This window comes from Bos taurus, chromosome 14 (assembly GCF_002263795.3).
Source record: "Bos taurus isolate L1 Dominette 01449 registration number 42190680 breed Hereford chromosome 14, ARS-UCD2.0, whole genome shotgun sequence".
Taxonomy (NCBI): domain Eukaryota; kingdom Metazoa; phylum Chordata; class Mammalia; order Artiodactyla; family Bovidae; genus Bos; species Bos taurus.
Genome location: NC_037341.1, coordinates 21,870,036 through 21,894,366, shown reverse-complemented (window position 1 = coordinate 21,894,366; position 24,331 = coordinate 21,870,036). Strand labels below are relative to the sequence as shown.

The following is a 24,331-nucleotide window of genomic DNA, read 5'->3' as shown; positions in this document are numbered from 1 at the left end:
TGTAGCTAGGGGTGCTCCACCTGCAGGCATCTGTTAGCATGGCTTACTACATTTAAATTAATCATAATACATTAGTGGTGATTTTTATTTAAAGACGTCTACCCCTGACCCCATCACCACCCCCTGCTCCACTGTAATAATAATGGGGGGACAGATCTCACACAGACTGGAAAAAACACACGAGGGAAGGCTGAGAAGCAGTGCATAATTGTCGTGTTCTTTAACAAAATGCATTCTGATCAGTGATTGTTCTTTCTAAGGAAAATCACCAGCGTGTTAGCATTTTCTTTGACTACGCTAAACGTAGCAAGAACACTGCCTGGTCCTACTTCCTTCCGATGCTGAATCGCCAGGATCTCTTTACTGTTCATATGGTGAGTTTTGAATTGATCACGTTTCTGATTTCAGGAAGAACACCAGTCAGGATTAGGTGACCTCCCAGTTGCCAGAGGAGTGGCTGCTCTGACACTGACTTTTCAGAGCTCCATTTCCTTATTGGTGGTTAGTGACAGGGGTGTTAGGGGTGGGGGGTCAGGGGGTGGGAATGGGGCTGGGAGCTCAGAGGAGGCAGGATTGCCCTGATACAGTTCAGATTTTGCAGAGCATTCCATGATTTTATTGACATAAAAGCCTGGAATTTGAAACACTGACTTGCTTATCAAAAGTACTCAAAGAATGAAGTAGTATTTTATACTGCCTTTTCCCCCCCGTCTATATCTGTCAATTTTCAGGTTTATTGATGTGTAACTGGCAAAACTGTAAGATACTTGAAGTATACAACATGATGATTTGATAAACATATAGTGCCTATTTAATTAAAAAATTCATGATTCGTTTTATAGCTTGAAGAAAATTGAGAAGTTTTTGATTGAGGAGAAAAGAGTATTTGTTTCTATTGCAAGAAATGACTATTTCATACCCAGGATATATTTTAAATGACTATTTCATACCCAGGATATATTTTATATCAAGATATAGATATTTAAGTGTGAGACTTGCAGGGGCTTGAATGAGTGAGGTGGTGCTGGCAATGTGTTGTGGAGCTGGCTCAGGACTTTGGCAAGTGGTTTGGTGAGAGTCTCTAAGGACTTTTGTGTTCTTTTGATCTTTGCTGGTCTTGTAATGAATCCCAGTCTTACTTTTGAAACTCAGAATAATGTAAGGAATGTCCTGAAATTCTTAACATACAACTGATTTTGGTTCACTTTAATGAAAATATTTAAAACTATATTTGACCTCATTAAAATATTTTAAAAAATGAAATATTATCTGTTATGTTGGGACAAGTTGAGAGCTAAAAGAAGTCATGCTGCAAAATGGTTACAAGTCCTTTTTTTTAGGGTTGATGTTGTGATTTTTAGAATAATACTCAAATGCAGTTCTTGTTTTTCAGGCAGCAAGAATTATTGCCAAGTTAGCAGCTTGGGGAAAAGAACTGATGGAAGGCAGCGACTTGAATTACTATTTCAATTGGATAAAGACTCAACTGAGTTCACAGGTAAGAGACACTCCTTTTAGTATTCTTAAAAGAATATAGCGTCCAGTTCTCTAAAGCTACTTAAGATATTTATGTGAAGTTGCAGAAATTCTGTGTTAAACTAGAGCCATCTTGAACTGTTTGATTCAGCCATGCTGCTCACAGGTCTGATAGGGGCTTTACCTTTTCTGTCTTTGACTGGCTTCCACTCAGACCTTCCTGTCTCTTCTGCCACTCGGGATTTTCCCATCACGCATTTCTGTGAGTGGGGAGGATTGCCCTTTCCAGAAGGCGGCTGCCAAGGTCATATGGACTGGGAGATCACACAGCTTCAAAAGACACACTCTGGGTGGCCCAGGGCTGCTGTCTCTAGCTTGAGATGCTGTCTCATGCAGCAGCTGCCTCTCTGGATCGCAGCAACTGCCTCTCTGGATCCTACCATGTCCTCCTGGGATTGAGTTTACAGCCACAGGGAAATAGGTGGCCTGCTTGCAGGTTGTCTCGCTGCTATCAGGCCTCTTGAACCTTGCTGCTCTGTGAAGGAAGACAGCTCGCGGGTGTGATAGCTGGCAGATGACAAGTTGTCCCTTTTGTCTTCGTGGTTCTCTGGAGCGGGACAGGTGACCGGACACTTCCAGGGGCTGAGCTGAGGGTTTCTTTCCTTCTGGGGGTCCAGTGAGCAAGTGTGAGGTGGTAAGGGGGCATGGAGGGAGTAGCCTCAAGGGAGGAGTGAGCCGAACTGGGGGGGAGGAGATCCGTGGAAGGACAGGTAGGAGAGGGGGTGGGGTGTGTGGCAGGGTGGGTGACAGCAAGGGTGAGACCGGGAGAAGCATTGCCGGTAGGTGTGGTGGTGACAGTGTCAGATCACAAGTAAAGGTCTACTTGAAATAAAGTTTTGGAAAGGTGTCGTTTAGACTTTAGGTGGCCTTATGATCTTAATAGATTTTAATTCGAAGCATGAGAGAGACACCATGACATTTTACTTGGATTTATTTTTGTCTTATCCTCCCTTGCCTTCGTTTGGGTGGGGGGTGGTGGAGCCTCATAGTCTTTTCTGTTTGGACAGGGAGATTCTGAAGTGTCTTGAACAAAATCAGTTATTTTCTCTGTCAATAGCATACATTTTTACAGGTTTTGGGCTTAATTTTTAAAAGTATTTTTACACGAGCCCCAGGTTTGCAGATTTTATAGAATTGTTGAGGGATTTCAAAAAGAAGATATTTAGAAAGTGAAAAATAGTTATGTGAAGACAAGGTTTAAAATTCTTTAGTGTGTACCATTTGGGATCAGAGTGTTTAATTACATAGGTAATCCCCCATCCCCATTTCCCCCCCCTATTTTGAGGTTAGTTCTCCCTTTGAGCAGGCATCATCTTGCTTTGGGGTCAGCTGTGAGGCTGTGTGGTAGCTGGACTCTTAAAACCAGAGTGGGTAGCAGAGACTGCATGCTGCTGTGTGCTTCCAGCACGCTGGGTCGTTTCAGCTTAGACTTCTCTCATGGGAGTAAGGTTTGTGTTGTGCCTCACAGGCGATCTGCCCCTGTTAGCACCATTAGCTGCGGTTGTAACCGTGGCCAGCAGTTGGAGGGATATTCCGCTAGTCTCTAGTAGAAGCAGGTATTTCAGTGTTTGGAACAATTTTCATCAGACCCGAGCTTCTTGTTGTGAGGCGGATGTTCTTAGAGACCTTTCTGTGTCTTTCCAACGTGCTGGCTCTCTTTTTAATGGCCAACTCTCTGGCCTTGTTCAGGTCTAGCTTCTCTGCTTTGCACATTGTGCTCCAGGGAGAATTTTCGGCCCGTGTGCTCTGAGTCTGGTCACTACTTCTGCTGGGCCCGGCTTCTGCCTCTTGCTATGGGCAGACACTCCTCCCCCAGCCTCTGGTCAGGAGTCAATTACAGGCCTCTTGTCTGAGGAATGAAGTGTTGGCTGGTTCGGGATTTTTTTTCTTCTTTGCTTAAATGCCATGTGGTAACACTGTCTCTCCGAGGTCTCTTTTTCTCCGTCATAAGCATTTTCTCTCTCATACAAAAGGACCACACTTTCATGATTTTAATAAAAATAAACTTTTAAAAGTCTGAATTAGGTGCAAATTTGAATATTTTGTTTTTCGACTTCACAGTGACATTTAGGAGCCTTTTTGCTGATAGTTTGAGCATTAATTATACTTGTGTTATAGCGGCTCATGCCTGGCACTTAGAAAATAATAGTTGTTGAATAAAACAAAATAAAAATTTCCTTGCAGAAATTCATTATCAGTTTTCCCTTGCATACTCAGCTTCTGACTTTCTACTTTAAATTTCCTTTGCCCATTCCTGTTTAACATGTGAGGTTCTGATTGTCATTATAGTGTGTTAGCCTTGCTGTGAATAGCCTCATCTTTGAGTCCCGCATAGTATCTTTCCATCATCAGACACTCGTTTTGAAAGTTTCGAAGCAGAACACAGTGTAGATAGTTGGGCTTAAGACATTGTCTTATTGGAAAAACAGTTCAGGCAGTAAATCCTGAGACTTGGAAATTTTGCACCAGCTTCACTTAAACAATTTAGCTGGAACTTAGTATTCAGTTTATTATTTTAAGATAATTTAGGATAACTTACTGATTAAGATATCTGGAAGAATGTAACGATGTTTAGAATATTTCATGTATCCCCATGCTTTTTATTAGTTGATGATACTCCATTAAATAGGACTAGGAAAATAATGATAAAATTAGTAAGCTGATAAAGTAGGATAAGAGTAAAAACAAAACTAAGTAATGAGTTATTTATTTCATAATAGAAACTGCGTGGTAGCGGTGTCACTGCTGAAACAGGAACAGTCTCTTCAAGCGATGTAAGTATACTCCCTCTTCATTCACTGGCCTCCTCACGCCCCAAGCATAAGTTACTTTGAGTCGTAGACAGTTAGCATCCCCTGGATGTAAATCCACGGATTTGGTGCCGCCTCCACTTCGGTTAGTGGAGTCTTGAACGCTGTGCATGAGCCTTCCTAGGCTGGGGGGTCACGTTCTGCTGTCTCTGGATGTGGGACGCCCTCTTCCTGTTGCGTTCCCCTTCAGGTGGCTGTATCTTGGGCCTAAGACAGAGCGACTCAGAGTGAGTTCACCAGAGCTGCTGTCTTCAGGCCATAATGTCTGACAGATCTGCGAGCCCTGTGCCAGGCAGCTGGAGACAGTTCAGTTCCCTGCTGGTCCAAAGACTCACTACTTGCCCTTGTTGCTCAGGATTTTCTAGAGGCCTATGGTGGGGGCAAATCCCCCCTTTTCAGGCCAGACATGCCCCACATTTCTGTAGAGCCCAAAGGTTAAATGTTAAAACTAATCATATCTCCCCAAATTCCTTTCCTGGTTAGAGTAATCTCCCCTGCTTGGGAATGGTTTGATTTCACTGTATTCAGAAGAGTTTAAGAATTGGCAATAAATGTGGACAAGTAGAAGCTGGCATGATTAGTGCCAGTGGAGAGAGAGAGGTGGGGAAAGAGTTAAAAATATAGAAGAGTTGTATCTACATTCCCACCTGCCTGTGATAGACCTCAGCCAAGTTGAGGTGGAGCCACGTGGGATCCGTGTTCATAATCTGCAGCAAACACCCCATATGTGTGCTCCCAGACTAGGGAGGGCGACAGAATCCATTTCAGAGCCAAAAGGGGTGCTTCTCTTGGGGCTTGGGTGGAGGGACTTGACCTCTTGACCCTAGCACACTTGGGTGTGTTAGGCCAGAAATTAGCACAAGTCCTCTGAGGTGGAATCAGACAAGGTGTAGAACCAGGTGAGCAGTTTGGGGGCTGGGGAGGGAAGGAGGAGGTAGGCTCCAAGTCTAGATGCTCAACCACGAGCAGATGTTTAAGTTGGGAATCTTTGTCTTATATGACTTGAGTTTTTTCCTATCAGTTTGAAATTTTGAAAAATAGTTTGAAAAATTATCTGGTTAGATTTATTTGTCAAATTTTTAAAAGGTTTTGAATCACACATGTCCATAAACTAAAGTGGTTTTTAAAGGGCCTGGAAGTTATTTAGGCTTGCGCAGTCAGTGGGCTCTGGTCACATGACACCCCTTTCTTTCTCTCCTGTCCGTCATGTGGAACACATGATCCTGTTGACCTGGTGGTGGTCAGTCAAAGTGGGTTGTCTGGTGGACTTGACACATACATCCCAGCAGAGTTAGTAGCATCGATGGTGATTCTGGGTGGAGAGAAGATGGCCTTTGATGTCCAGTCTCTTCCCTTTAGTGTCCTGCACACCTGAACATACTCCCTGTCTCTTCCTGAAGGGTCCTGCTTCTTCAGAAAGCTCTCTGCTTGGAAAGCACATGAGAGAGGGGTATTGTATTAGCACTTCCTTTGACGGTCTCATTTTAGTAGGGGGATCAAAATTGGTAACTGGTATTTATGGAGCTTCTACTATGTGCCTAGCACTGTTTCAGTCACCTGGCACTTACATCTCCTTGAATATTCACAGTTCGTCTTTGACGTGGGTCTTACCATAAGCCACATTTCAGGGATGAGCAGTGAGGCTGCTGAAAAGGCACACTGGCTCGCCTAAGGTCATCCACTTGCCCACGGTCATCTGGTCATGGTTGCAAAACCGCCATGGAGACAGAGTCCTTCCCAGAGGGGTTCTAAGACCTGTGGACTGAACCTGGAGCTTTAGACATTCTCCAAGTTGCCTCGCCTACTCAGACTTTTTTTTTTTTTTTTTCTACTCAGACTTTTGAAAAATAGCCATGTTACATCTTAAAATCTGTTTAGGGTTCAGGCAGTGTACAAATGGGGTTGGGTAAACTGCATTCCCTACTGCTGCCACTTGATGTCAGTATAAGACAAACAGGGCACAGCTCTGCGCTGCAGTATGAGAAGCATGATGCTACAGTCTTGGCTGCTGAAATGGCACAGAAGTGACATCCTAAGTTATGAGTGGACCCGTGAGACATTTTTATTTAAATTATGTTCCATAGATGAACTTTTCTTAAAATGCATTATGTTGTCTTTACCTGAATGTGACGGTCATAATTGACTTCAGATTTCTCATACTTAGGCTGACTGATCTTCTACAGTCATTCAGCTCTTTGCTGACTCTTGCATGTGGATTATTAGTTTTCTTCGGTTTTTCCGAGGAAATCATATAGCCTTGGCATTGATTGCTGTGCTGATGCCCTGACAGAAAGAGGAACCCTCCAGCCTTTGGAGGAGTTAGAAGAGTCTGGGTATCCTCCCTTTGTCCAGCTTCTTCGATACCTGTGTGCAGGGGAGCAAGGGGACTGCTTGCTCCCATGTCTGGCCATGTCCTTTTCTCTGGCCATCTCTGCTGTAGACCCAGCTCAGCCCTGGTTATTGCTGGGTGGACGTAGTTTCATTGGCAGTAAGTAACACAGTCAAGTTGCCAGGTTCTCTTGTCACTTACTCTGTCTTGCCGTTTAATATTCTGGAGCAGGTCTGAAGCAGTAGAACTTGCCATGATGATGGAAGTGTTGTTCTTCATATTCTCATTGTCTACTCTGGGAGCCCCTAGCACACATGGCTCCTGAGCCCAGAAATGTGGCAAGTGTGAGTGAGTAGATCAGCTTTCCATTTTATGCAGGCTTTTTGGTTGCTTTGTTTGCAACTTTATCAAAGTATGTTTCTCATACTATATAGTCTTTCCACTTGCATTACAGCAGATTTTCATATATTTACAGGGTTGTACAGCCATTTCCACAATCTAGTTTTGTAGCATTTTCAACACCCCAGGAAGAAACCATGTTCTCATCAACAGTCGCCCCCATCCTAACCCCCTGCCTGCCTCTGGCAAGCACTCACCTGCTTTCTGTCTCTGGACTTGTCTCTTGCAGTCACTTCATGTGAGTGAGTCATGTGATACACGGTTATCTGTGACAGGCTTCTCTCACCTAAAAGTGGAATGTTTTTAGTAACAGCATTTTCGAATGAAAGGGGAAAAGAAACCTTAGCATTTTTTACTTTTGGCCAAATTCCTTAAATTGTATTTTCTGGCAGTTCTGACATCCTTGTTAACGTGAAGTTAGTTTTATAGCTTTGATTCTATTTTAAATTTAAGGCTATGTTTTTTCTTTTTTATAAATTTATTTATTTCATTTTTGGCTGTGCTGGGTCTTCGCTGCTGTGCAAGGGCTCTCTCTTGTGTGTGCAGGCTCCTCGTTGTGGTGCCTCTTGTTGCAGAGCATGGGCTCTAGGGTGCAGGCTTCTGTAGTTGTGGTGTACAGGTTTAGTTGCTCCACAGGATGTGGGGTCTTCCCAGACCAGGGATCGAACCCGGGTGCCCTGCATTGGCAGGAGGATTCTTAACCATTGGGTCACCAAGGAAGCCCAGCTGTGTTTTTAATTTAAGACTTTTCAGTCTTTCAGAGGAGGTAGAGAACTTTCATGATTTGCTTCTTTAATGTCTGTCCATGAGTTTATCAGAGGTGCTGCCCAGTAGCAGATGTAAGTGAGCTGCGTCAGACACTTGGATAGGGCAGGCTTGTTATTAACTCCAGTCCCCTCTCGCTGGTGACTTGTCAAGTCTGTGAGGACCTCAAGAAGTTCATGACCAATTATGTGTCTTTGTGCAGGTTTCCAGAGCATTCCTATTTACCAAAAGCACTTCCTGGATCATTTTCATTGTTCAATTGCCTTTTATTTTCTTGTCATAAAATTAGTATGTTTTAAACATTGAGGATCATTAAAGTATATGCAAAGAATGAATGTTACAAAAAGGAGAACAGATAAGCTATCAGTTTTGCTTTTCTGATCAGATGTTTGGAAGGATTGTGTCTATTCTAGCAATGCAAAAGAAAATTAAATGGTAAAGTATTTCAGTACCAGACTTTCCTTTACATAACATTTGTTACCATGGCTATATATTGTCATAATAAGGTAACTATGTTCTTGGAATTGCATACAAAGCTGTCATTTATAAAGTAAATCATATTTTCTGAAGTCCACAATAATTTTTCCTTACAATAAAGGATCCCAGTAGTCATGTAATTAAATTACATGACTAAGCAAATTAGATTGAAAGCAGTACTTGAAGGAGATTTATAAATTTGTAAATTAATAGTGAAATTACTTTTTTGGTAAGACTTAAATCTAAGATGATATTATTTTAATTTAGGCATTAATTTAATATAGGTGTTTTATTAACGTTGACTGGAAAGTCTCTTTTAATAAGCCAACTTCAAGAGAATTCTTGCACTGTGTGTGTTTTAGTTCCTGAATATGAGGTAATAATAATGATGATGTACATTATAATGTTTTGTGTTTAATGGTAACTGATGTCAGTTCATATTTGAGTAGCAGAGGTTTGTTTTTTAATTTGGTGGGCTGGTATTGCTTTCTTGTATTGATGAGACAACAATTTTGAAGAGTTTCAGTGATATGCCAGAGATAATTTAGCAAAACTTCTGATTGCTAAAGCCTCTCTCCCTCTTTGCCTCCTTTTCTTTCTTTGGTCACTTTTTTTTTCAAGTCATAACTTTTTGGGGAGGAAAAAATTACCCTCTCCTTTTTCTGGGTTATTCTGGCTGGTCAAAGAATTAAATTGACATGAGACAGAGGAACAGGAGAAAATCAAATTTAATTACATATATTCAGGGTTACGTCATTGTACATGGCTTTTGGTGGATGTAATCACTCATGCCTGGAGCACATGATTTCTCGAATGGAGTTGCCAGGGCACAGGGTACATGTGGATTTAGATCCAGCTCCAGTCACTTTTCTAAACCAGTTTTTATATCCGTCAGCAAAGGGAGACAGTTCCAGTTTTCTCCTGACACTGACATTGTCCTGCATTACTCTCTAAAGTGGATGTTGTGATAGAAGCAAAAACTACACGTGCACACTTGTGTGTGTGTGAGGTGTGCACACTGACTTTTTAGCTCTATGAGAAAAGATTTGTGTCATAGTCTTGAAACATTGAGTGCTTTGGGGGTGGGTTAATCACCAGTCCTGGAGATTTCATCTACAGCTGGCTTCTGGGGTTTATTTTGGTTGGTTGTGTGCTTGATGGGTTCAGCTCTGTGCTTCACTGATGCCACCAGACACACGTGTGTTTCCAGTATCTCTAGACAGCTCTTCTTCTCTGCACTGCAGACTTTTCCTTTTTTTTTAAGTGCCCACGATTGCAAACTTTAGAGGAATATTATCTTTACACTTTCTCTTTTAGTTTGTACTTAAATCCCTGGGTTATGGAGATGGGTGTTGAAAAGCGGTCTGTAAACACTATTGCAGCTCTAGTGTAACTTTGGCACAATGACTCTGCAGTTCCTATGTGTATCTTTTGTTGCCTTCCTGCTTTATCATTCCTCGTTCCTTGAATTATTTTTAATTCTCCAGAATATGGATCTGGGGGTCCCTCTTGAATTCTGCCAGTTGCTGTTTTCCTTAGGTGCCTAATCCACCATAATGTAGGAGAATTCCCATTGTCAGCCATATTGGAGAGTATATTTGATGATCTTTTCTTAAATGTGTTGAGAAGTCAAGTTGCTTTTTCTCTACCAGGAAGGCTTGTGCACATTGTAGCTGGATCTTCGCCTAGCCTGTCACGTGTTAGCTAACGAGATTATCCCACACCCTACGGGATGTGCCCTGTTATTCTCCGACTTTATTGGTGGGAAGCTCACTCAGAGACTTGGAGGTGGCCAAGTATGGCAGGCTGGTCCCAGGGCCTTTGTTCTTAACTGTGATACTCTGTTACTGCCTTTCTTTCCTGGTGGAGGAGTCGATGTTTGAGCCCGTGGGTCAGTTCACCTGGAGAGAGGAGGGGCCAGAGTTCTGGGATGTAACTGGAGGTGGAGGTCTGGTCCTCAATGGGGAAAGTAACTGTTGCACCTAGCACTTGAAGGTCACTGCTAACCCTAGCAGTTGCCATGTTAATGGGCTGGTAAGATGGAAGAGAGGTAAGAACCTGGTGATGGAACTTTCAAGAAACCATCATGTATTAGGAGGAAGAGAGATGCAGAGGTTGGTACCACATTTAGGGATAACATGAAGATGAGAAAGATAGAGTATATTTAGGTGGTGAGTAGAGGAAACCAGCAGACACTGGAGCTACATGTTGCGCTGTGAGGGAGGAGTTGGCTGCAGGCCTCGTGGGGCTGCGGGGCCTGGACAGCAAGCACTGCCCGCCTCTCTGGACGAGAGGCAGGTGGGAATGGCCGTAGATATAGTGCTGTGTGGGGTGTGGTGTTGGCAGCTGAGCAGCTCTCTGGCTGCTGAAATGAGGGAGGAAGGCAGGGCAGGAGGGTGCAGGTGATGGTGGAGGTGACAGCATGGGCATGGCTCTGGGGAGGGCAGAGCGCGTGCGGAGCTGCCCGAGCGCCACGTGCTGCAGGTCTCTAGCAGGGCCTGGATGGCGTCTGTGTAGGAGCAGAGGCGGTGACTCACTGGAGTGATGGAAGGCTGATTATTCTCTTTAAAAATAAGTCATTGAATAATTTTATACATGACACTAATAGGATGATGTGAGAGAAAGCTAAGGAAGTGATATAGTTTCCTTTGTTTAATTGGAGGCGGTCATTCAGTTGTCTGTCAGCATTGCCTTCACTGAAAATAATTTCTGGACTGGTGTTGGACTGCCTCGTGGTGCATCACAGGAAAGAGTGCGGTTTTTGAAGCAATCTTTTTTATCTGCTTGTTTATATGTGAATGCTGAAGCTGTAACTAGCAACGGAGAAGCCATTTTAAAAATGTGTCATGTATTGCAGTAAAGAATGGCAAATAGACATGGAAAAAGACAGTGAACCAAGAAATTTTTGTGTTGAGATTGATGATAAGTGGAAGAGGACAGTGTGCCCTAGGCTACCTTTTTGTTCATTATTGGAGAAAGCTTGCCCAGATTCTTTCTCTAAACAAGAAAGATGGAATTCTGCTTTTATGAAGGGCTACTTACCTGCTGACCTTTTTGGAAAAATACATACATATTTTCTCCCATTATGGAAGATTGTTTTAGAACTGAAAATTCACCTTTTTTTTGGGTCATTAATTTTTGCTAACATTTTGAGTTTTTAGGCAAATTATGTTAGTGCTATTGGATATATTGTGCTTTGGGTTCACTACTTTCTAGGTAAAACCTAAGATAACCTTTCCATGATGACTTTTGATTGTTCTACCAAATATACTTATATCATTGTGTTTCTGTGTTTGAATGCCTGGAATTTTCTTTGAAGTGTTAGTTTTTAGCAAGCTTAGTTTAAATTGAAACATAGAGCTTCAACCTAATGTGTGTTAGGTTTTGTGTATTTATATGACATCCACTGTCCTCTCCTTTCTTTTTTCTTTTTGTCAGCATGCTCTTTAAGGCCAGAGTCTGAAATTTCCCCTTGTTCCTTCATTTCTTACAGACGTAAGGCTCATGGTAAATATTTAGGGAGAAGCGCAGGCCAGGTGTCACCACCAGCTTTTCTAATATGGAGGTGCCTGAAACGTCTTTAGAACTGAAAATTCACATTTTTTTTTATTGTTTACTCATATTTATTTCAAGCTTCAGGTTTAACCTCAGTTTCTCTAAGAAAGTGCCGCTGAACTGATAGTTTTAAAAAGTCATAATCTTTTTCACGTGTTTAATTAGGTTTGTATATGCTGTATAGTTTTTAAGTTATTTTTTATTGAGTTTCTATGAAATGTCTTACCTCCGTGCTCTATGAACTACTTTACTTAATCCTAAGAGTACCCTTTCAGAGTGCTTAGCGGTATCATCCTTACTAAGGATGGTTCAGCAGCCAGCTTCATATCATTCAGATATGGGCCCATCTCAGAGACTACACTTATATCTTTTTCATTTTATTGTTGATCTTTGATATTTATATAATTATGAAAAGCAGTATTGTCTGTATCATGCCTCTCTTCAGGAGTAAGTGAAACACTGCAGGATAATAAGCTGTTTATCAAACCATATCAAAGACATAATTACTGTGTTACTTGATTTCCCTGATTGGATGTAAGCTTGAACCATGTAGGCTTAATTTCACAGAAGTCAGCTTCATTTCTAAGAGTCAGAGAGGAAAGTGAAAAGGGGAATTGACTTTTGAAGAAATAATAGAGACTTTTGGACGTTCTGATATTACCATCAGAAACCCTAGTAAACAAACTCCAGACTCTGGCATCTGTGCAACCTGCTGACCTGAGGTGCTTTCTCCCACGCAGAGTTCCCAGTATGTGCAGTGCGTGGCCGGGTGTCTGCAGCTGATGCTCCGAGTCAATGAGTACCGCTTCGCCTGGGTGGAGGCAGACGGGGTGAACTGGTGAGCCCTCACTTGTCATGTGGGGTAACATTTAAGAGCATCTCTCCTTGACATTGTCAAAGAAATTAATATGTTTAATCACTGAAATGAAGGTGTTTTTTAAAAAAAATTTTTTTCAAATGTCTTGTGTGATGTTTTTCCCCAGGAATCATGCTGGAGACTCAGGGCCCCCGGTTTTCATTGTTAGTATATCAGGTTGGTTCTCTCCACCTTGCCCAAAGCAACATTCCAGACTCCAGAGGGAAAGCAGGCCTTCAGCATAGACATAGCATCTTGTTTGTGTACACAGTTTAGTCCCTGGTGGCTCAGTGGTAAATAGTCCTCCTGCCAATGAAGGAGACACAGGTTCGATCCCTGGGTCAGGAAGATCCCCTGGAGGAGGAAATGGCAACCCACTCCAGTCTTCTTGCCTGGGAAGTCCCACAGACAGAGGAGCCTAGCGGACTACAGTCCATGGGGTCACAAAAGAGACACAACTTAGCAACTCAACAACATCTTCTAGGCAAAGTTCTGTTTCTGTGTAGGGGGCTGATCACCAGTCATGTTCCCAGAGGCCGACCAGGGCCCTGGTGTGCAGGCAACCAACTTCTTAGGACAGCCATCTCACGTGTTAACTGTCCTCCGCACAGAAACCTGAAGGTGACTACGCAGGCGGTGTTTCTGGTCTGTTTATCTTCTTTAAAGTGATGTGATATTTTGGGCAATGCAGTAAGAAAGCATAATTATTCATTTTACTATTATATCATCTTCTAGGTGATTTCATCATCCATTTTTTAAATAACTTTAGTCTTTACTATTTTTTTATATCATACTTGAGAATAATGAGGGAATAATGACAAAATAAGATCTAGGATGGTGAAATATGTGATTCTTCAAATTATAGTTAACAAACTCACAGTATATCTTAGGTTTATAAATGGGTCTAATAGACCTGTATTGTAGCTGTAAGATATATTGAAAGAAAGAAAGAAAGTGAAGTCACTCAGTCATGTCCGACTCTTTGCAATCCCATGGACTGTAGTTTACCAGGGTTCTCTGTCCATGGGATTTTCCAGGCAAGAGTACTGGAGTGGGTTGTCATTTCTTTCTCCAGGGGATCTTCCTGACCCAGGGATCGAACCTAGTTCTCCTGCATTGCAGGCAGATGCTTTACCCTCTGAGCCACCAGGGAAGCCCAAGGTATATTGAATTTTATCCCATTAAACAAAAAGTGCATTTTCTTTTTGTTCTTTGAAAGACCTGTAAGAAAGAATAAAAGTCATGAAACAGCTGCTTCTAAAAATAGTTACAATTGCTCAAAAGATAAACACTTAAAGCTTGGTCTAGTGGACCCTAACGGCATACAGAGAGGCTAACCAGATGCTGCTCTTCTAGTTATTGGTACTAGTATTTTTGGAAGATGGTAATGTCAAGGCCTTTGACTATGTGGGTCACAACAAACTGTGGAAAATTCTTCAAGAGATGGGACTACCAGACCACCTTACCTGCTTCCTGAGAAATCTGTTTGCAGGTCAAGGAGCAATAGTTAGAACTGGATATGGAACAACAGACTGGTCCCAAATCGGGAAAGGAGTACATCAAGGCTGTATATTGTCACCCTGCTTATTTAACTTACATGCAGAGTACATCATGAGAAATTCTGGGCTGGATGAAGCACAAGCTGGAGTCAAGATTGCTGGGAGAAATATCAGTAACCTTAGATATGCAGATGACACCACCCTTACAGCAGAAACCGAAGAAGAACTAAAGAACCTCATGATGAAAGTGAAAGAGGAAAGTGAAAAAGTTGGCTTAAAATGCAACATTCAGAAAACTGAGATCATGGCATCTGGTCCCATCCCTTTATGGCAAATAGATGGGGAAATAGTGGAAACAGTGACAGACTTAATTTTCTTGGGCTCCAAAATCACTGTAGATGGTGACTGCAGCCATGAAAAATTAAAAAGATGCTTGCTCCTTGGAAGAAAAACTATGACCAACCTAGATAGCATATTAAAAAGCAGAGACATTATTTTGCCAACAAAGGTCCATCTAGTCAAGGCTATGGTTTTTCCAGTAGTCATAAATGGATGTAAGAGTTGGACTCTGCAGAAAGCTGAATGCCAAAGAATTGATGCTTTTGAACTGTGGTGTTGGAGAAGACTCTTGAGAGTCCCTTGGACTGCAAGGAGATCCAACCAGTCTATCCTAAAGGACATCAGTCCTGAATATTCATTGGAAGGACTGATACTGAAGCTCAAAACTCCAATACTTTGGCCACCTAATGTGAAGAACCAACTCATTTGAAAAGACCCTGATGCTGGGAAGGATTGAAGGTGGGAGGAGGAGAAGGGGACAACAGAAGATGAGATGGTTGGATGGCATCACTGACTTGATGGACATGAATTTGAGTAAATTCTGGGAGTTGGTGATGGACAGGGAAGCCTGGCATGCTGCGGTCCTTGGGGTCTCAAAAGAGTCGGACATGACTGAGCGACTGAAATGAACTGAACCAGTGTTAACTATTCAGTTTAGTAACAAGAAAGGGCATAAATAGAATCTAGAATGTGTCATGTCCAACATACAGTCTTTGGTATGGTAATACCTACCAACAAGGTTAGTTGTAATCAAATTAATACAGAGACTTTTAAGTTGAGAAGAGGCATTAATAAAGGTAGAATATGTTAAGTTGCCGAGAGTGGGACAGTTTAGAGAAGTCATTGAATTTTTTCATTTTTTAAAGAAAGAAAACATGTACTTTCTACTCTGCCATTTCTTTTGTTTAGGATTGAAGGTTTTCTTTTTTTCCTTTTTGGTGCTCCTCAAATCACAAGCAGGGACCCTGGGAAGAGAAAAAATTGTGAGCATAGCCTGCTTGAGGAGAGTGGAAGGGGACTGTGGTTTAAAAGCCCAGGACCTGTTTTCTCTGTGTGGTTTCCTTTTCACTTACATGAATGGCACACACTATCTTTGAAAGTTTATATGCCTGTATAAGACTGAGAATATACTCTTACATTATTGGAAAGTCTGGAGGTCGGCACTGACTTTTTAACTACTGGAGCTAAAGTGGGCAGGCTTCCACTAAAGTAATTGCTTCCCCCCTCCCACCCCATTCAACTGCCCTTTGTGAACATTTGTACCCTGACATTTGAAGTATTTTTAAAGTATATAGTTATATAAAGTAGCATATAAGTGAAAGGTAAGATTCAAAAGGAAATTGCGTGCTGAGGTGCAAGGGTCACGTCCTGAATGCCGGTCAGGCCCTCCTGCTGTTCACTGTGTGACCGCGCGCCCTGGCGCAAGGGGGCAGCATCCTGAGACTCTGGCCGTGTGGACTGGCCCTCTGAGAGCAGGGTTCTGGCTTGCTCCTTCCTGCAGGCAGAAAGGAGAGGACATGATTCTGAGAGACTGGTGCACTGGGGCAGAAAGAGCAGTCAGTTATTTCTACTTCTGGTTGCATTGTCCTATTCCTAAACGTCATTTCCACCTGTGTTCCTTTCAGCATCATGGGCGTTCTGAGTAACAAGTGTGGCTTTCAGCTCCAGTATCAGATGATCTTTTCTGTGTGGCTCCTGGCTTTTAGCCCACAGATGTGTGAACACCTGAGGCGCTACAACATCATCCCTGTCCTGTCTGACATCCTGCAGGAGTCGGTCAAAGAGAAGGTGACGAGGATCATCCTCGCAGCATTCCGCGTAAGCGTTTTGTGGGGAGTGTGTCCTGTGGGGTGTGTGTGTGTTCTGTATATGTGGTGTTGTGGTGTGTGTGGTGTATGTATGTTCTGTGGGGTGTGTGTATGTGGAGTGTGTTCTGTGGGATGTGTGTGTGGTGTTCTGTAGTGTATGATGTGTGTGTGGTGTGCGTGGGGTATGTTCAGTGGGGTGTGTGTGTTTTCTATGGGGGGAGTGTGTGTGGGATGTTTGTGGTGTTCTGTAGAGTGTGATGTGTGTGTGGTGTGCATGTGGTGTATTCAGTGGTGGTCTGTGGTGTGTGTGGTGTGTTCTGTGTAATGTGTGTGTGTGTGTGTGGTGTGTTCTGTGAGGGGGTGTGTGATGTGTGTGTGTGTGAGGCACTTTTCATGCAGCCTGAGGCCTTTCAGCGGGTGCAAATGTTGCTTGTTCTCCCAGTGGTCATGGAGCTGTGGATTCTTGGTGAGCTTAGACTGAACTATCACAGATTGTATTTATGGCAGGAGAGGGGACGAGGGAGGAAGCTGTCTATATGGATGAAATGTGAGGATTGCAGACGCTTGTTGGGAGTGTGACAGTGCTATATTCAGGTGGCCTTGTTTTCCAGGAGGCTGTTTCAGGTTTTTTTTCTGTCCTGGGCCCTTCGTTTAGAATGGAGTTGTATTTCTGATCCTGGGTCTGCTGACCAGCAGTCATTTCTAAGACAGCTTTAGAGATCATCAGTTACTTTGAGCAGTGAAGTTGTCCTCTTAGGATGTTAGGATTTTGGCCATGACCTCAGTCAGCATCTTCCCTTAAACAGACCGGGAAGTTGAGGGTGCAGGGGGCCATGCTGGACTCTGTAGAAGTCACAGTGTTCAAAAAGTCACAGGAAGTGTACAGCCAGACTGAGATTCTTTGTTTTCTTTGGCCCTGATTTGGGAGCTCTCCAGATTGTTGATCAGCTTTTTATGGACATCTTAGAAGTAGGATAGTGTAGCTCTTTTCTAGTTTTCCTTTCCATGTGGTGTGTTAGCAAGATTGTTGGCTCTGGAGTGGACAGACCTGGAGTGAGTCCCAGCATGGCTGGATGGGAGGGTGGTGTGAGCTCTCAGAGCTGATTCCTCCGTCTATAGAAAGTGTTGAGTGAAACTTAACTCACTTCAGCATTGGTTAAGGATTCAATGAAGTAACAGACAAAGGGCCTGGCAATAGTAAATATACAGGAAATATTTCTCTTCCTCCTTTTCTGTCCATAAAAGCACAAAATAATAGCCATCTGCCTCTTTAACCCCCACCTCTATGAATTGCATTCTAGGTTAATGTGGCACCTAGGCAGAGGTCAAGGGCTATTCTGTTAGATTTAGAAGAGGCAGCACAAATGTTTTACTAATATTTAGCAAGATTTAACAATATTACCTAAACTTTATTTGCAGATTCAATTTTTTTACCTATACACAATGCATGGAACTTACATTAATTTCTGGACTTCTGTTGTCCAACTTGAATTTCAGAGTGTTTAAAATAGACCCAATCTATTGATAGGTATATTAGTTTTTTAGACTGTCCTTACTAAACTGGGACAACATAGTCATTGTATGATTAGACTGAAGACTGAATATCAGAAAAACATCCTTAGACATCCAAAACTTTGATGTACATAACTGAGTTAAAATCGAGCCATTAGTAAGGACATAGTAAAGCCATTTGATTTAGACTATCAAATAGGTGAAAAAAATGAAAATGACTTTTTTTTTTTAATCCTCAAATTCCTATAATCTTTGATAAAGATTTCGCTGGTGAGGTTGTTTGAGGATCATCTAATTATACATTTCTCCCCACATCCTGAGGAAGAAAATTTTTATGCTGAAGACTTTAGGAAGCTTGCTGAGCTGCTGTGAGCTGAAGAAATATAGCAGCTGTTTTTGTTTTTTGTTTTTTTTTTCATTTGGCTGGGTGAAATTTTATTTTTGAAAATGTCAGTCTCACTTATTCATAGCAGGTGCTGAACTCCAGGTCTCCATAAATGTTATTCCTTCGGTTAACTTGATATGTCAGTCTTTTGTTTCTAAAATAAATTAGAATGTTCTGAGGCTTGTGACTGAGAAAGACACTCGGGGCTGTATTTGTTGTCTAGAGTTCTTCATCCGTTGTGAATTTTTTTTCTCTTTTTTGGTTCTGCTTAGTCCAGACCCTACTTAATATGTCAGATAATAAGATAAATTATATTTTATGACTGCATGAAAGCTTGGGAAGGCTTTGGAAGAAACACCACCCAGTTGAATTTGGATTTATATTAGCTTGTGTTAACTATGATGTTTAATTCACACCCACATACGTATACACACACACAGACAGAGACATGCATAGACTTGCATATTCTCTACAGATAGTTCACAGTCATAACCCCTTCAGAGAGGCCCTCTGTTCTGTTTCATTGGTCTGTGTATCTGTTTTATGCCAGTGCCATCCTGTTTTGATCACTATAGCCTTGTAATTTAGTTTGAAATCAGGAAGTGTGACCTTTCTAGCTTTGTTCTTCTCTCTCAAGATTGCTGTGGACATTTGGAGGCTTTTGTGTTTCCAACTAGATTTCAGGATTGTTTTTCTGTTCCTGTGAAAAAACGTCATTAGAGTTCTGGTGGGGATGGATCTTACTGATTTTCATAGGCTAAGCCAGAGCCTCTCTGCATTTATTTAGCATAATTGGTAGAAATGTAACATCCTTGCAGAAATAAAGAAGATTAAAATTTTGGTACAGTTGATTTAGAATTGTTATTGCAGGATTTGTGTGGGAATGTGGGGGAGGGGATTAGACAGGCCTTCCTTGCCACCTTTGTTGAAGTGGCTTTCTTGAGAGCTTGTTTGTCCTTATTCCAGACCTGAGCATGGGCATGGCGCTTGCTTAGAAACATTGGCTAATTCAGTAAACAGTTTATCTTTAGAAATACGTAGATTCTTTTGCTGCTTTCATAAGTACTCCTAAAAACAGAAAATTGCTTCTGATAATTGTTGAAGAAAGCAAGTTCTTTATTGCTGTCCTGTGTGCACTGATAGGTTGATGTGGGGGAGAAAAAGGTCACCGATTGAGAACTAGGGGATACTGAGAAAGTAGTCTTTCTTAGCATCCTTCGGGCTTTGTGTGGCTGATGAACAGAATGTTCATAGTGGTGCCCCCAGGAGCAGGGCTGTGACCAAAGATAGGGATGGCACTGTTGTAAATGTGTGCAGGGTTTTGAGGCTTGTCTGGGGGAATAATTTAAAGTGTTTAGTGAAGACAGTAGAGAGAAGGAATCAGAAGAGTGCTCCTGAGGTGGGACAGGAGCTCAGGCAAGAAGTCAGAGTTTGTGACGCAGGCATCCACTTAAGGTGATGGGTACCCTGAGAACTGGTGGAGGAGAGAGGGTGAGAAGGCAGGTGTAGACAATATCACATAACGGGTTACATCATTTCTCATCATGTCTCCATCTAACCCAGAACTTCTTAGAAAAGTCAGTTGAACGAGAAACTCGCCAAGAGTATGCCCTGGCGATGATTCAGTGCAAAGTCCTGAAACAGCTGGAGAATTTGGAGCAGCAGAAGTACGACGACGAAGACATCAGTGAGGATATAAAGTTTCTCTTGGAGAAGCTCGGTGAGAGTGTCCAGGATCTCAGGTGTGCTGTCCTCTTTGATTCTCATGGGCTGGGTATCCTGGGCTGTTGCCTGGCCTCCTATTTTAAGGAAGTCTCAATTTGTTACTAACTGCGAACTTAGAAGATTGCGCTAAAACGTGGTGTCTTCTGTTGAAAACTGAGGGACATGGAAACACTGGCTCATCACCGTGCAGACAGTTGGTCAGAGCTGTGTGTGTTCTCTCCTCTTCTGGGGGGAGAACCCACCATTCTCTGTGGTCTGAAATCCCAGCCACTGTTCTCCCTCAGGTTGTGGATGCCACCCTCTGGGAATCTGCCGGTTTAGAATATTTTTTTAAGCAGCAGTCATTTCATTTATGGAGGAGGTTTGCTCATATAGGGAAAGAGTATTTTTTTTCATGCTTTTTTTTTAAGTTTCTGTTGCTTTATTGTTTATATTAAAAAATTATGCAAGTGATGTACATGCAGTAAAAAGAAAAATCCCTCCCTTATTACAGTCCAGATGGGACTCCAGGCCACTTCCCTATCTTCCCCACCTCCTCCCCCCACACTCTGATTTCTAAACACCTTCTAGCCCCCACCCCCAACACACAAATGCAAATGGGTTCCACATATTCTTCTGGTCTTGGTTCTTTTTTGTTTAATACTAGTTTGACAGTTTTCCCCGTTAACCCATGCATTCTTTGTTTTTAAAGTACTGACACATTCTGGAAAGAGAGTTATTTACTAAGAAGAGTTGGGGTTTGGGGTTTGCTTATTAGGCTACTTTGTCCACGTGTGGCCTTGAACAAGTTTCTTGACATTTTGAAGTCTCAGTTTTCCTTTTGGTAAAATAGTGATAAACGTTCTAATCTTGTAGGATTTTCCGTGAGGTGTCCAGCACATGCCTTCAGTGTAATGTGTGCTCTGGGAATGTATTTACCAGATAACTCAGTGCAGCCCATAGTCTCCAGGCCCAAATGCCTTTGTCGAGGTGGGAGCTGTCACCTGCATCAGTTGTTTATACAGAGTTTTATGAAAGAAAGCCGAATGAGTTTTCTCTTTGTAGTATAATAGGCCAGCCATGGGCTTGCAGTTTATATAAATTCCATTTTATTATGTTTATTTTTAAAAATTATCATTAGTTCTTCTGTAATAATGATTTGAGATCCTTTTAAAAATAAATAAGATTAATGATAGCTTTCTAAATTATTTAATCCATACTAGCCAATTTTGGAGAAGGCAATGGCACCCCACTCCAGTACTCTTGCCTGGAAAATCCCATGGACGGAGGAGCCTGGTAGGCTGTAGACCATGGGGTCACGAAGAGTCGGACAGGACTGAGTGACTTCGCTTTCACTTTTCCCTTTCATGCATTGGAGAAGGAAATGGCAACCCACTCCAGTGTTCTTGCCTGGAGAATCCCAGGGACGGGGGAGCCTGGTGGGCTGCCGTCTATGGGTCGCACAGAGTCGGACACGACTGAAGCGACTTAGCAGCAGCAGCAGCCAATTTTTACTACTTACTGATTCTTCTGACTAAAAGCCACAGTCACAGAAAACTAACCCATCTGATCACATGGACCACACAGCCTTGTCTAACTCAATGAAACTCTGAGCCGTACCGTGTAGGGCCACCCAAGATGGACGGGTCATGGTGGAGAGTTCTGACAAAATGTGGTCCACTGGAGAAGGGAATGGCACACCACTTCAGTATTCTTGCCTTGAGAACACCATGAACAGTATGAAAAGGCAAAAAGATAGGACACTGAAAGATGAACTCCCCAGGTCGATAGGTGCCCAGTATGCTACTGGAGATCAGTGGAGAAATAAATCCAGAAAGAATGGAGAGACGGAGCCAAAGCAAAAACAACAATCCCATGGACAGGAGCCTGGTGGGCTGTAGGCCATAGGGTCTCAAAGAGTCAGGCACAACTGAAGCGACGTAGCACATAGGCATAGTGAATAATTTTTGAATTAAAATGCATTTCAATTTGTTCCATGTACAGAGGTTTTATTTCTATTATTAATCTATAGTGGGCTAATTCAATTAGTGAATTGTCTCTACATTGTTGATAATCACGGTTAAAAATATTGTCCTGAGGTATGTGTTTTTATTTTTGTAGTGCCATATCATAGTTTGACATTTAAAGTATAATAGAATGTACTACTTTATTTTATGTTAAAGTAATACACTGTTTACGTAAATGTATCCTAACATATTGAGTGGTCTGTTAAATACAGTTTTTAAGTGGCGTGGTAGAAACAATGCTAAATTATCAGATATTTCAGTGACATATATTCATGTGTGTATTAGAGTAAGGATTTTGGAAACAAGTGCTCCTTTTAACGTCTCATGACGAGTATTCAAATTTGACAGAAACGTTGGACCTCAGTGCTCTGAATCAGTTTCCTGTGGCTTGCTGAAGATGATTTAAGCTGTTTAAACTTTTTTAGGGATAATACATAGAGGATGCTCAGTCTCTATAGTTAAATCATTAGTGAAGATGTTCTACGTTTTTTACATTTTGGAGTATCTCTCAGATTCTTATAAACTTTGAATTCTTTCAAAATTTTTATAGCTCATTCGATGAATACAGTTCAGAACTTAAGTCTGGAAGGTTGGAGTGGAGTCCTGTGCACAAATCTGAGAAATTTTGGAGAGAGAATGCTGCGAGGTTAAATGAAAAGAATTATGAGCTCTTGAAGTAAGTTTCACATTCAGTTAATTCCAGTTTACATGCTAAATAAACTCCGTTATTCCACATACTCATGGACATATTTTTGTCCTTTAAGTTTTTAGATAGTCCATGGTTTTAACATATATTTTCTTGCTTACTAATGTGGTTGAATACCTTTTCATGTGCTTATTGGCCATTTGGGTTATCTTTTTCCCAGGAGAAATGCCCGTTCAGGTCCTCTTGTTGTTGTTCGTTTGTTTCCCCATTTTGTAGGAATTCTGTAAGCATTCTAAACATGTTCTGTGTCACACGGAAGTGTTTCCCTGCCCTGAGATCTCCCTGTGTGCCACCTGCAGTTTTCCCTCCCAGTCTCCCCCTGATATTGTGGGACTTGTGGGCAGTGGACATTATGAGTCTGAAAGTGACCTGTTATGTGCGTTTAAAAGGTCTGAAGGCTGCTGACTTATGTTCAATAAAGCATGTGCAGTGTACTGTGTGTAATGTGAAACTTGTAGAAAATACGGTTATATTTGTAAATGTACATTTTTGAGAAAATATCAGCATTATACCTGTGTTCTCTTGTGCTCTAGAAAAGGATTAGAAATCAGTCTCTCTTTGAATTAAATTTATTTCAGAATTTTGACCAAACTTCTGGAGGTGTCTGACGATCCCCAAGTCCTAGCTGTTGCCGCCCATGACGTTGGGGAGTATGTGCGCCATTACCCACGAGGCAAGCGGTAAGGGAGGAACCTGGTTACCTCAGGTGCCCTGAGATGGTCAGCAAGGGTCCTAACTCACACACTCCTGTAGAGTAGAGTCATTCAGCTGGGAGATGATGGTGTAAGTGGTATCAAGGTGACCATAACGCTGGGGATCAATTTTAAACCTAATTAAAAATGGGTGGTATAAGAATAGAAGCACATGTGTGGAACACAACTGTGCCTTAGCCAATAGAGATCTCACTAGAAAATTCACGTTCAGGATTTTCTTTGGTTTGTATGCTGTAATTTAAAAGCCATTTCATGAGTACTGGTGATTTTTCAATTATTACTGTTATTTGTTATAATATTGAATTGTTATTGAACTGAGTAGGATGAATGAATGTGATGGAAGAAGCTCTTTTTTGGGGAAAATAATCACATCAGCTTCCTATCCTTCAGTCCCCACATCAGCACCACAAATGGGGGTTCCTTGTCCTCAGTGGCAGGAAAGAATTTGCTAGATTGGACGACTGAGCTACTATAATGTAGTTGATAAAGGACTGAGCTGGTGTGTTAGGTAAGGTGGTGTTTTAATCCATAGTACCTGGCATGGGACAAGCACTCATAAAAACTGGATATAATTATACTACACATTTTTTTTTTCTCAATACAGTACATTAAAAAAAAAAAGATGTTCTAAAAATAACATACAAGAAGGTCTCCAGGTGAAGCCTCTCTGTCACCCCAACCCGTGTGCTTCCCTCTAGGTTGTCTTGTACCACCGCCAGCCTTGCCACACTAAGGGGTCCCAGCCATTGACTGTGTGGTGGTGTTGGCCACCAGGCACCCACACTGCTGGGCTGCATTTTAGACACCCACTGGCTCTTTGCAGGGCCCTGCCCTGGCAGACAAAAGGGTCCTTTCTTCCATTTGTGATGCAGTAACTGTTTACGGTTCACTTTTGTGCCTGTAGTAACTGA

The 24,331-nt window shown here is 42.0% G+C and overlaps 1 protein-coding gene across 7 annotated transcripts in view; it reads left to right on the top strand.

The window, feature by feature from the left end:
* Positions 1–24,331, top strand: part of ATP6V1H (ATPase H+ transporting V1 subunit H) — a 73,993-nt gene that overhangs the window by 33,393 nt on the left and 16,269 nt on the right. For 4 of the 7 annotated variants that reach the window (XM_015474432.3, XM_015474430.2, XM_025001416.2 and 1 more), the window contains 8 exons: positions 261–374; positions 1,394–1,498; positions 4,257–4,310; positions 12,612–12,709; positions 16,191–16,383; positions 19,834–20,012; positions 22,552–22,677; positions 23,286–23,387. In XM_015474432.3, coding sequence (XP_015329918.1) covers positions 261–374; positions 1,394–1,498; positions 4,257–4,310; positions 12,612–12,709; positions 16,191–16,383; positions 19,834–20,012; positions 22,552–22,677; positions 23,286–23,387 — 971 coding nt within the window. 7 annotated transcript variants of the gene reach the window in all.